General features: G+C 39.1%; 1 protein-coding gene across 6 annotated transcripts; it reads right to left on the bottom strand.

Moving 5' to 3' along the window:
- Window positions 1-1,074: 1,074 nt before the first annotated feature.
- On the bottom strand, window positions 1,075-13,289 carry fip1l1b (FIP1 like 1b (S. cerevisiae)). Of its 6 annotated transcripts, none has more exons than XM_086295963.1 (16): window positions 13,006-13,289; window positions 12,585-12,639; window positions 10,629-10,695; window positions 10,408-10,520; window positions 9,647-9,711; window positions 9,418-9,528; window positions 8,295-8,425; window positions 7,510-7,628; window positions 7,037-7,090; window positions 5,569-5,668; window positions 4,685-4,841; window positions 4,498-4,579; window positions 3,873-3,928; window positions 3,534-3,723; window positions 3,075-3,221; window positions 1,075-1,732 (listed from the first exon to the last, which is right to left on the bottom strand). In XM_086295963.1, exons 1-16 carry the CDS (start codon window positions 13,082-13,084, stop codon window positions 1,591-1,593), a joined length of 1,668 nt encoding a protein of 555 aa, XP_086152089.1. In that variant the 5' UTR covers window positions 13,085-13,289; the 3' UTR covers window positions 1,075-1,590. The 6 variants fall into 6 exon arrangements, with proteins under 6 accessions (XP_086152089.1, XP_086152087.1, XP_086152088.1 ...); XM_086295961.1 differs by having other exon boundaries at window positions 1,075-1,735; window positions 13,006-13,288; XM_086295962.1 differs by having other exon boundaries at window positions 1,075-1,735; window positions 3,873-3,925; window positions 13,006-13,288.
- Between the last annotated feature and the right edge of the window lie 269 nt (window positions 13,290-13,558).

Below are 13,558 nucleotides of genomic sequence, written 5' to 3'. Positions count from 1 at the left end.
ACAGTTTAAAAGTAAATTCAGAAAAAAAATGTCACATTTTGAAGAGTCGTTTTAAGATGCGGAAAATGCTTGGAAAGACAAAAAGAACACAATGTTTTCATTCAATATTTTAGCTCCTGGACACAAGATGCTTCCAACTTAACTGACAAGCCCAGTCTTAAATTGATAATGAGGGGATTTTAATATTTGAAGGCTTTCTGGTGTAAAACTCTGTACATATATTATTCTACACCACATCTCAAGGGTTGGTGTCCTTGATCTAACACAGCTGACTTAAATGGCTAAATGACCTCCTCAACATGTCTTGAAGTTCCTCAGAGGCCTGGTAATAAACGGACGATCTGATTTCCTCGTGTCAGCGTTGTTCCCACATCATCATAATTAATGTTGTTCCAGGTTCAACATTGCAAGTGACCAATCACCTTCTTGTGACGTCATTCCTTTGCGACTTCAATCGTCCGTAATGGACTAATCACTTGATTCAGGTGTGTTGACCCAGGACACCGGCCCTTGAGGCCTGGAATTAGCGCCTGTTCTACACGAACTCAATGATTGAAGTCAAAGAGGGTCCACTGTGATTTTTATTTTGTCATGTACTTTTTCAATGGTTGATCCTCACATTAAAGTTTCCTTTTTTTAAATAAAGTTTGTGTGCATAGGGTACACATCAACTTCAAAATGCTCAGCTTAAGACATTTTTTTTCTCCTTATAGCTTCTTTATGAGCAGAGAAAAACCAACCCACCTGACCTCCGTCTTTTATGATGCAGTCCGTCAGAAGAAAGATGTCTAAAGGCCCAAGTCTGGATTCAGGTGATGGATGAACTGAGGGACTACTCCAAAGTTCATCGTTACATAAATAAGCATTATTTTTAGACTGAATCACGCAAAGTTTTTTTATATAAAAAAAAAGTCCAGGAATAAAAATATAGAAAAGTGTGTATGAAGTCCTCTTTAATTAATCTGAAAAGAACCATACATATTTTCTACTTCATAAATTTGTGAGCTAAAGATGCATAATGGGGAGACTATAAAATTAAAAATGACAAACATTATTAGGCTCTGGAGAAATGAAAACAGTAGACAAGTATTTATTCCAAGAAAGTCACAAAAAGACATCTTATCAAAAAGTGTTTAATTGAACTTAACTGACAGCTTTCTAAGGAAGTCTTCATTGGGGACAAGAACAAATGGACAACATACAAACAACAGAAGAAGAGCAAATTCTGCTGATCATAGCGACTATACAGTGAAATCTTTGAGCCTGATTTACAGCAGTGCTCTGAAAGAAGGGGCAGAGAGAAAAATGAGGTGGTTAAAGACCAAATGATGTTTTGCCTGATCAGATGGAAAAGATGGGTTAGGAGAATGACCATTCCTCCTTCACCTCCTCCTTTGCTCCATTTATTCTGAAGTGATGGTGAGGGTGAATGACAGCAGGGTGGAGGAGAATGGAGACTGATGGAGAGGAGAGTGACAGGTCCATCTGTCACTCAGCCACTTTCTGGTTTTCTTGGTCTCTCGTTCATTTTCTCCCTTTCTGGTCAGCATGGAGACAAATGAAGGGATGAAAGATGGGAAGTGGTCATCGCTACTCCATGGCTTCCTGATTCTCTTGGTCTGCGCTGATCTCCTCGCTGGCCTCTTTGCCCTCCTTGCTCCTCTTGCTCTTCTTGTGTTTGTGCCGTCTGTGGCTGTCCCCCTCCTCACTGTCGTGCCTCCTCCTGCTACTGCTGCTAATGAAAGGTGAAGAGAACAGGAGAGAGAAAAAATGATCGGAAGAGAAGGGCAGGTGTAAGGAGATGGGAAGGAAGAGGAGGTGAAAAAGAGACACGGACAAAAAAAGGTTGAGATCAATACAGATGAAAGGTGAGAAGAAGAGAAATAGAGAAGAGAGGGCAAAGACAACGGAGAATGAAGAGAGGAACCGTGGGTTAGACAGGGCGGAGAGGTGGAAAGAAAATAAAGTATTAAAAACCTTCATATTTTCAGGGTTTGTCAGTTGAGCAATTTTGTTCCTCTGATATTTCGATCCTCATATCACACATATGACATTTTTAATGACGTCAGCAAATTGTCTGAAAATTCTTGGGGGGGATTGTTGTTGCTGTAAACTGTGACTTCAGTTTACAGCTGACTTTTTAATTGTTTAAAAGCACTGAATCTCAACGTTTTAGAAGGACAGATCTCGATAAAACTAACACTTCGTGAGCTGCTACTGCTTTTAGTTTAAACTCTACTTTCATATGGAACAACTGAAAATTCGTAAAAGCTAAAATATTTCTGTTTAACTCACATGTTTACATTTCATTTCACAGCATAAGCTTAGCTCTAGAACACCAACGCTACGTGATTAAAAGTCCAATCATCTTGGAACCCTGTGTGTGTTGTCTACGCAATAACAGCCAATATTTTAGGGCTTCTGGTTTAGTTCAAGTTCAAGGTTCTTTATTTGTCACATGCATAGTTATACAAGTATAACACACAGTGAAATGTAGCCTGACACGCTCCTCGACATGTGCAAAAATTGGGGGGGGGGGGGTGTAGAGGAAGAACATTATATATATACAGACATATAGTGTATATACACTGGGTGAATGTGCAGTAGTAGCAGCAAGCAGGTGAATTCTGTACATTAATATGAATAGACATCTGACTTGTTGGTGTGTATCAGGACTAATACTTCCTGTTCCTCCCAGTGATCAGTGTTTAAGGATACAGATATTATTCATTAGTTCTAAAAATAAAAAATTGCAATAGAGTTTATTTAATGCAATCCCTTTTTTGCCTGCTCATATATGATTGCCCTGAACAGGAAACCACAGAACCTCCAGAATCAAAATTTGTTGTCTGCAGAAATGCATGAATATTTACATAAAGTATCCATTTATAGTATTCACAGGAGTTAAACTAAGCCCAATAAATAAAACAGAGAGCAACTTTCATCAGCGTTAACTATGTGACAGGCTTTCACTTTTAAAGACCAGAAAACTAACCAAATAAATAAAATGCTCCAGTTTGGCAAATAAACTAGTTACACAACAGGGGTGAAAGAAAAACTCTGTGTTCATTTACCTGCGTGAGGATTTGTGGCGCCCCTCTTCTTTCTCTCTGTGCCGCCTCTCTCTGTGTCTTTCCTCTTTCTCCCGGCTTGCACGGTCACGGTGGCGTTCTGCGTAACCACGCTCTTGATAATCACGGTACCGATACCGCTCCTCGTCGCTGTAGAAGACGAAAAGGAAAGAAGAATTTACTTCATTTACATATAAAACAACTCAGTCTCTGTTTAAAGCAGCGTCTTAACATCGATTGTTCACTTTTCTTTTATTACTCTTAATTTGCTCGCGGTAACATTTGTGATGAGTTTGACGACCGCGTGACGACTATATGTATGATCACTGATACACCAATACCCACGAACAGCTGAAAAGAAACTGCTCAAATTATTTGTTTATCCCTTTCTGTGGCTTTACAGATGCCATTCAAATCCCCCAGCAGCCCATTCACTACTCTGTTTTTGTCCCGCTGGTGTACCTGGTGTAGCTCATAGCTGAAGGGCTGTGCTCCCTCTCTCGTTCCCGCTCATGTGTCCTCTCTCTGGGTCTTTCTCTGTCCTTGTCTCTTTTGTCATCTCGGCGGGAATAATAGTCCCAAGGTTTGGAGTTATCTATCATCGGAGGCCAAGGAGGAGGCACACCTCCAACCATGGGGGGAGGGTAAGCACCTGAAAACAAATAAGAGGGAAAGCTGGAGTTCATTTAAATAAAAATATGTAACGACAAATGGTGATGGTGCAAATGTATGCATCAACATGCATTTTCGTAACGTTTGCCACATCTGTCACTGACAGCACCAGATTACATTGGTCTGTACCTTGAGGAAACGGATACGGAGGAACAGAGCGTCCATCATAACCTCCTGGATGGCTGCTTCGAAAACACACAGAAACGAAACATTACTTCAGTGTGTATGTGTGTGCGCGTGTTGTCCTTTTCACTGACGCAACGATTACTGTTCATATAGTCATATAGCATCCAATGGCATTGTTATGTTTCATTATATAGTCATCATACCTTTTCTCAAGTTTTAGAACTGAATGAAAACACATTAAAAAACATGAGGCTGTGTTTCCTTAGACATTAACCCAAGGTTGCACAGCTTGAATAACTATGTGTGTGTGTTTAAACTTTGCACCAAAAAAAGAAAAAAAAGAAAGAAAAAGGCCAAAACAAACCTTTTATATAATACCTATACAGTGTCACTGAATTGCAGGTCAGTGCCCCAGTGCACGTTTGGGGTAGTACAAAGAAGTAAACTTAAAGTGTGTGCACAGGTGTAAAATGCAGCTGAAAACACTTGTGAATACATGTCTATATTTATGTTATGTCAAGTTGTTTTCAAGCTATACATTATGATGTTGCACTAGCTTTAAAAACATCCATATTTAAAGTGCTAGAGTTGAACTGCAACTGTGTGTATGTGTGTACAGACGCATTACCTGTCCATAGTGGGGATGATAGAAGGAGGAGGCCCACTAGTTGGTGGAGGAAAACTAGGAGGAGGGACAGTAATGGGCAACCCTACAAAGAAACAGAAGGAGTGAAGAGAGTAAACATGCTGAAAATATTGCATAACAATAATAATGATAATAATGATAATAACGATAAACAGTAAACTGAACTTACTGGGTGGGGGGATGAGTGGAGGTGCAGTACTGACGTTTGGTGGCGGAGGGAGAAATGGCGGTGGGGGAATGTTTGGAGGAAGTGGTCCGGGAGGGAAGAATGTGGGAATCTTAGCAGGAGCAGGTTCAGCCTCTGATGTCGAGTGCTCAGAGATCACCTGCACAACAACAGAGAGGTGAGGAGGAACACAGAGAGAGCAAACATCACACAGTTTTAATGTCTGTCGACATACTAAAAACAGCTGACTGATGCTATCAGAAGTTGAGTTTGCCATACTGTGTAACCACAAAGCCTTCTAAAATCCTGAGGCGTAACCCAGTGTACACCTCACTAGAAACATGTCAGGTGGACAAAGTGCCGAACTACTGTCAGTACTGTCGATTCCTCCCCTTTGCATTTCCAGTTACTTTTTCCCTGCTGTTTTTGAGTTCATCAGTGAGAGAATAACAATCACTGCTCAGTATAAGGAATACGATTCATAGAAGGACTCACAAATGTCAGCAAATTCCTAGAGGGAGATTGCTGAAACCATCCTAATGGATGTGAGGGAACATACAAAGAAGAAAAAATGTTTGCCTCTAAAAATGAAAAACAAAACCCACAACAAAGAGTGGGAATCCATGAAGGAAAAAAAGTCCAAGCATTTTATTTGTTTCTATCGGCTGGGTGTGCATATAAAACACTGGGGCGCGACCACAAGATAATTAACACACCAGCACGAGCATAAATGCCAACAACAATGCTGGCCACTTATGTAGGTTACATCATAAGCTACAAAAAGACTCCCCACAGAAATCTAAATCAGGCCTTATGTTCACTGTGAAAGACGCATAAACAAACTATAACTGGAGGTTTTTCTTGCGAGTTTCTGTTTTTGCTTGTACCTGAATATTGTTGCCCTCTAGATTATGTCGGCGACGACCCTCAACTCTGCTGATAGTTGCCAACTGTCCACCAATCACATCGATTGTGCCGCTCGATTTCCTAAAAAAAAAAGAAAAAAAAAAATTAAAAAAAAAAAAAAAAAGGACAATTTTTAAAAAATTTACATTATGGTACCGAGCAGGATCCAAAGAAAATGGGCTCCAGCTACTTTCAAATGTACTACAGTCAAAAATAATGAGCAAATAAATTACAAGCCAAATTCACCAAAAAGTGTCAGTTTCTGTCTGGTAATTTAGTAAACCAGGGGTACGTATGGTTATTTATGCTGTTTTACCAGCATACATAACGACAGTACTCATTAACTATGGCAAAAACAACAACACTGAGATAAAGGCTACTTACCATGAATACTCACACTTTCTTCTTAAATTTAGAGATAAACACTATTAATTTAATTTTTACGTTAAATTATAAGTAAATTTGAATTTGCCAAGAAGTGATGTAGGACTTTTAGAGCATTACAACACAACAAAATCTGGCACAATTATTGTTTTATTTCGATTATCTTGTTTTGATAAATCAGCAGAAGCCATCACTCTAACTGAAATTAAAATTCAATTAGCTGCAGAGCCACCATGACACCATCATATCTGCAACAATCAGCCAAAGTTTAGATCTAAAACAATTTGTAACTTTCTTTTTACGCTTGGTTAAATCAGCCTTTTGGGTCTCAGATAAAAACTATAACACCATTAAAGAACACACTTAAGAAAATAGCGGTTTAAAAAGAGAAGCCATCTTTAAATGGATTTTCCACCTATTTGTGTTGAAAGTATTTGTCATTTTTATTAGCTTTAACCTCCTAAGACCCGAACTCTTCCATGCATGCATTTTCAATTTCTCTTTGCTATTTGGGCTGATTGGGACCCGATGAATGTAAAACAAAGAATTACCTGATTTTTGTTTATGACAAAAATGAGATCCACAAATGAGGACACTTGTTTTAAATTTTGATAGAACAGTGGCAAGATAATGTCCCCGTAAGTGGATATCAGGCCCTTGTAGAGCACAATTTAGTATTTTTGTCTAGACAACCCAAAATGTGATGTCCACATACACCAGGTCCTAGGAGGTTTAGTTTAATTTTATATTTTAAAAGTTAGTTTCTGATACTGTTACAATACAACTAAAATAAATATCATTATTAATGAAACTAATAACTTTTTTAATATGATATGAGAACCTCACATAGTTAACTGGCCTGCTGTTAGCATTTCTTCTCTTTTGCTTAAGCTGTAAAGCTGCAAAGACACATGCAAGTCAACTACACAAACAGAAAGAAACAAGAATGAAAATCAAGCTGTCTTTGAGGCTTCAAAAGCACCCAGAGAAGCCCATTCCTTAAACATCTATGCATTTCCCATCAGGCCCCCTTAACCTCGGAGGGACAAGGCCATGCCCACTTACGTATAATAAGACATGTCCTGAGGAGGCGGGCCAGTCCACTGAGGGGGAGAGATCCTACCATTTTGAGACAAAGGACAGGGGTAATGAGAGTAACACACATAATAAAAACCATGGGAAGGCGCCTCATTTTAACCACAGGCACACTGGTGATTATTCTGGAAGTGGCCCAGTGTGTTTGTGTCTCCTTATGACCCAAGATGGTGCCTGCGAATGTTGGATTTAAAAACTGTTAACACAATAAACTGATGAAATTTTAACTTTCTTGTACCAAAACCATCAACAATTTACTCCTCGTCCTTCCGTTAAAGATGGCCAGTTAACTGTATGTGGTTGTTTTAAGCATCTTCATCCAACCCTCCCTAGCCCCATAACTGGATTATGTATTTCACTGTGCGCTTAACCTCTACTGAAAAACTGTAAGTGTGTTTCTCTACCAAATATTAAACATGTGAATGTAGAGGCAGGAGTCTTACCTGGTGACCTGACTGACAGCAGACTTATACAAGCTGACAGGAGATGTGAAGTCTGGCTTTGAGGTGTGAACTGGCAAACTGGGTATGTCTTTTTCATTACCAGTTCTGCCCTGCTGAACCTGGAAAAGAGCCACACAAAAAAATTCATGCATCTTCTGAAGGAGAACAAGGGTGCTGATTTTAAAGTAGATACGGTCAAGCAATGGTCATGCAGCAGTACACGAAATTCTAAATTTGTCATCGTGGTTTTGAAGTCACTGTGTAGCTGCATGTTTTTGGAAACACATTGGCTATATTTTTTACAATTAAAATTCAGATGCTGGTAGATTTCCAGGAAAATACCTAGATACAAAAATAACATGACATAAATGTCTTTATTCTTTCCCCTGTAGGTCAACTGACATCAAAGCATGTCACTGACTCTGGTTGCTACCACATTGCTAATCGCTTCCTGTGTGAACACCCTGTAGAACCTGCCTCCTAAAAATGCAAGCCTTTACTCATTTAGCCACATTACCACATGCTCTGTGTTGGTGGTTAACTGAAGACAAAAGCTAAAACATGTAGTGAGGTCAGACAGCTTTCCCCTTTAAGTTACGTAGCCCTGTGACCTGTATGGAACAGCTATGAAACATTTAGCCGTTAGATCTGCTAACGTTTAGGTATTTACACGTTGTATAAAGTCAAATAAAATGCTCACAAAGAAACTGAGGGTTGGTGGAAGCAGGAGCTGAAGTACAAAAACAAACAAAGACAGAGCCAGCAGTGGTGCAGTGATATCTTACAGTGATCTTGCTTGTCACTGAGCCAACTGTAGAGACCTCCAGGCCCATACGCAGCCTCTTCTGTTTTTCACAGTAAGCCTTCCATGTGTCTTCATTGAAGCCATAGTTGAAGTAGTCTGACAGATCGGCTCCTACATAGAAAAAAAACAAAAAAAACAAAAACATGCACATTTTATGAAATTCTGTAAAAAAAATCAGATGTGCTCTGATTTTCTTTTTCTTTTCTTTTTTTTTTTTACTGAGGAGCAAATATGGATTTACAGATTTAGCTAAGACTGGATCCACGATGTCAACCTTGCAATTTTCAAAAAGGAAGGAATAGCAACCAGTTTAAAAAATTAATACCATATTTCTGTTGACTAACAATTATGGACTATGGAATGGAATTAGAGACACATGGTCATATTTGTGTACTAAACAGCAAACATCGTGCAACTTGCACACTGTAGTGTCTAAAATATTAAGAAAATCTCTACTACATTCTTGATGCAAAAGATAAAAGGAGCAGTGACTTCTGCTTGTCACAGACCGTGACATTAAGCAGATACAAAATGTAGACAATGGTCTGCAGAGCTGTGCATAGGACTAATGCACAACCACGCTAGTCATTTTAGGCTCTGATTAGAGCCAAAGCAAGAGTGCCTCCACCATGTAGCGTTTTGTTAAGGCTGGCAATACTTGGAAGACCAACCATGAGTCGTACAGCTACAGAAAGTGGAAAGATGATGGCTCCATAGACAAACACCACAGCAGGCTACTGTTTACAATCTTTTCATAGATTCACCTACAGAAATCTTGCAAGTTTTAATTCTTCTACCTAGATCTCGTAGACTCAATGTTTTCTTTCGGTCAGTTTAGCTGGAGCTGTTCTACTATAGAAGATTTTTTTGGGAAGGGGGAACACTAGCGTAAAAAAAAAATAATAATAAATTGTGTGTTTGATTTCTAACACAATAAAAAGCATTTAAAAAGAGAGAGATCGGTAGTAAAAATGAAATCTGTAAGACATTTATTTTTTCTCCATATGATATAAAATGCTTATTTACTCACCTTTGGAGGCAGCCTCTGGCTTTTAAATATTTTGTCTATAAAAGCAAAGACACAGACACAAGCACACACGCACCTGGTTTCCTCCATGGTTTCTCTTCAAAAGACTCCATGTCCACCTCTAGCACTGGAACACCGTTAATGTTTCCAGGTGCATCGAGATCCACTCCCTTCAGCTTTGCGGAAACTGAAAATAAACAATACAACAAGTTACAAGATGACATTACAGTAATGAAACAGGCAAACTGTCTTTATTGTATGTTTTTATTCAGGGAAAAAGAGATTAAGCCAGTAGAGAACGACACCTTGTCCATAAGGTCTGGAGCCTGTTGATTTGATGTTGAGGTTGACAGGTGGGGCTCCATAAGTTCTGGGAGGAAAGCAACAGTATTAAGACTCTGAATGAAACATCCCAACATAAACTTCAAATTACAATTACCATATTCACATTACCCTTTCAGTTTTTCAGATAATTCATTTATTTAGCTGTTGATAGCTCACTTGAACTTATGTGTTCACTGAAGCATCCTGTTTTATAAGTGGATCAAAAAGTCCATTAACTCCGTCATGTCAAAGCATTAAGAAGCTTGTAGTACAAACAGCTAGTGTTGACTCACTCATTAGGATCCCATATCAAGTCATTATGACATTTGAGATTCTTCCTGGCAGATCCTCTCAGGAGGAGCTTACAGATCTCTTCACAAATGTTCAATTGGGATCTCTGTTTATTTCAGAGACTCAAGGACAGTCAGAATTTTCCTGAAGCGACTCCACGTTCGTAGTTTCCTTACATTTACTGTGGCACTGATAGTCTAAAGTTGCTGCATTGTGAGGTTTGCTTCGAGGTTCTTTTTGAAATATTTATTTGTTAAATTCTAAATAGTTTTCCTGCTCCTGAGAAGCACCCCACAGAGCACGATGCTGACACCACCACGCTACATCACAAGGAAGGTACAAGCAAGGTGATGAGCCATCTCCGAATCAGAAACCTCACCCAGCAGCTTTTATATAAACCAGCCACAAACTGTAAAAATATGTACAACAACACAATTTGCCTCAAACGTACGTGTACTGTGGCGCTCCGGTTTTTATGTCTCCAATCGTGACACGGACATCATCGTCGTCATCATCGCTGTCGCTGTCGCTCTCCACATCCTCGCCTGCAGCCTCACCTGTGGCCTGAAAATCCAGAAGTAAAAACAACACAAGAAACATTCATTGAGTTGGAAATAAGTTTGTAATAAAAACAAACAAAAATTATTGAAACTGTGCATGTAAGCTACACACCTCAGAGGCAACTCCATTTCCTGTAGCGTGCGCAGCAGCATCATCTGTTGAAGCATCAGCAGGGGCACTGAAAAAAAACATTAGACACAACAGACCAAATATAAAATTTATTCTCAGTCCAAAGTTTCTGGGTCCAAAATCTCACAAAGTTTTTCACCTGGGTGGAGATCTGGTGACTGTGAAGGCCACAACACCTGATTTACATCATTTTCATACTCTTTAAACTATTCAGTCATCAGAGTACTGACATCCTAACAGAGGCCATTCTAATAAGGAAGAAATTTTTAATCAAAGGATAACTTATTATCACTATACTATACACTATATTTACTTGCAGTGACCCTTATCTTAAAGAAAACAAGTATTAGAAAAACAAAACATGCCACCAAAATGTCACTTAAAACAAAGCTGCCACAGCATGACCTCACTGTAGAGTTCAAGGTGTTACATTTTGTCCTATTATCTATCTGTATGTAAAAAAGAAAAAAAAATAGGAGAAAATTGTTTCAAAAGACTATTCGTTTGTTTTTAAGTCTCCCTTAGTAGCTTTTAATTAAACTAGATATGTACACATACTCATGTGATCTGCTGCCTTTTTTGTTTTGGTTTTTTTTAATATGTTTAACCACTTTTGTTATTCAAATTTAAGCACATAATGTAACTGTAAGATGTCTGTATGTTAGGTGGAGCCCAAGTGATGATATAGCAGTAAGCCAAAATTATTTTTGGCCTGTCACAGATATGTTCGATAAATCTGTCTAAGGCTGGGTATAATTTAATAATGGTGTCATTATAAAGCATTCACTATGAGCCAGAGGTACCTTTACTAAACAAGATTAGATTAAATTACACTAATTTTATTCTTTGTGCTGCTGCTGTAACAGAGTTTCCCCCTGTAGGATCAATGAATCTATGACAGCAGCAATAGTGCCATCAGCATCTGCAGCACATGTAGCAGAGTATAAATGAAGAGATGATGTGTAGCTTTAACGACTGACAAACAACATCCTCATAATTTTCTCTTTTCAATAATATTCTAACATACTAGATGTAAAGCAATCTAATCAGCCAATCACATAGCAGTAAATGCATCTAGCATGTGATTTTAGTTTGGGAGCATGACATGGCTGATTTCAGAAATCCACTGGGATTTTCCCATACAACCATTTCTAGGGTTTACAGAGAATGGACTTGGGAAAATAAAGAAAGAAAAACTATCCAGTTCTCTCAATGCCAAAGGTCAAAGGTAAATGGTCAGGTTGATTCAAGCTGAGGACAGCAGCAGTAGATCATATAACCAAATAACCAACCAAAGAATTGGTTTCTGCTGCAACATTCAGATGGTAGGCACGAATATCATGACAGCATTGACAAATCCTGCCTTGTAGCTGCCACTTAGCATTGTTAGTGATGTAATGGAGTGGGAGATATTTTTAGTTTGGCTCCCATAACACCAACTGAGCATTATTTAAACACCATATCCTACCTGAGGTTCTCAGGTAGGATACAGCCTACCTATATCTCATCAGATTCTCATGGATGTACAGCGATTCATCAGTAACAACTGTGTGATGTCATGAAGTCAACATGGACCAAAATCTCAGATGAAATCATCCATCACTTTGCTGAATCTACGCCACAAAGAATTAAAGCAGTTCTGACAGCAAAAGGCGGTCCAACCCAGTTACTTGCAAGGTGCAGCTAATAAAGTGACCTCTGAGTGTCTATTAATAGTGCCTTTTGTCCCTCCCCAGGGATACAGCATCAGCTGAAATCCACCTCAATAAATCTAAAAATTATTAAAAATTTAAATACTCCTAGAGTTCGTGAGAAGTGATAGCTGTACTGAACTATATTACCTTTGCTAGTTACTTTGCCAACGCTCGTTGACCCTGAAATGTGTTACACACAGAGGGTTTTTGTTTTAAATCCAGGCTAAGATTGAATTATAGTTACCTGACAGCAGCGTTCAGCTTGGCTTCCTCATCCTCGTCTTTGCTCTCCGACTCATCTGGAATAGAAATTAAAAGCAACTGAGTTCATTTATCGTTATCTAATATATATTTAACTAAAGTTTTGTTTTAAAACTAACAAGGTGAGCTGCAGAAAATACATACGCCACTTCATAGTCCAGTTAAAAGTTATAACAAGCCAGAGTAACACTCAAATGATTTGACTCGAGCGGTGCAGCCACAACAGGCCGACCAAAAACCCGCTGCTAGCTTAGCTTCCAGGCTAACGCTCGTGATTAACGGGATAGCGCACAGTGATATCTGTTGGTTAGCAGTTAATTAGGAACATAGCGAGAGAGATCGTGTTCCACGTCTCTGTCGGTTCGAAGGAACCGTTTCTGCGGACGTCAGGTGGTTGTTTTTACCTCCATACAGCCATTCCTCCTCCTCGTCTCCGGCGCTGGCATCAGTGGTGGCTGTTTTGTCCGCTTCCTCCGCAGACATGTTCAACTTACACGGAGAGCTAAACCAGCAGCGGCTTCAACAGCTACAAGCTTCAATAAAGCTCACAGGTCCAAAAATAACAGTACAACTTCTCCCTTTATCGGGGAAACGTGGTTATGTACATAAATTATGTCTTCATAGGTTCATTTCCAACCTTTGCGAGTCGGAGTGAACCCGGAAGAGATTGGTGGCACCCCGCTAATGTCAAGAGTGATAGGAGAAAACACAGCGCCCCCAGCGGGCAGAATAAAGGCTCCTTTTTTTATGTCGCTTTTTTTTTTAATACGTGAACAGTGAAAGAAAATCTAAAATTCAGTAACAGGAATGATGGCGGTTTAACTTTCAGGAGAATTAAATAAAACGTTATTTTGTGCTGTGACAATTAGTTCGATTATTTTTCAAAGTAACCACCAAATGTATGACCAAAAGTGCTTCTTCAATCTCTTTTCCAGCTCTGCTTTTCTTTTAGGAGAA

The sequence above is a fragment of the Aulonocara sp. 'chitande type north' Nkhata Bay genome, linkage group LG6 (assembly GCF_057382095.1).
Source record: "Aulonocara sp. 'chitande type north' Nkhata Bay isolate Kocher_YH1m ecotype deep benthic linkage group LG6, A_spYH_male_GT1.1, whole genome shotgun sequence".
Taxonomy (NCBI): domain Eukaryota; kingdom Metazoa; phylum Chordata; class Actinopteri; order Cichliformes; family Cichlidae; genus Aulonocara; species Aulonocara sp. 'chitande type north' Nkhata Bay.
This window is presented reverse-complemented; position numbering and strand designations above follow the sequence as displayed.

Bases quoted from the DNA above. Each gene is read 5' to 3' on its own strand.
- fip1l1b (XM_086295961.1), bottom strand. From the start codon at position 13,084: ATGTCTGCGGAGGAAGCGGACAAAACAGCCACCACTGATGCCAGCGCC. The intron at 3,929-4,497 runs GTAATGCGTCTG...GTGTTTTCGAAG, and splicing joins ATCATCCCCACTATGGACAG to CAGCCATCCAGGAGGTTATG. The intron at 1,736-3,074 runs GTAAATGAACAC...ACCTTTCATTAG, and splicing joins CGCCACAAATCCTCACGCAG to CAGCAGTAGCAGGAGGAGGC.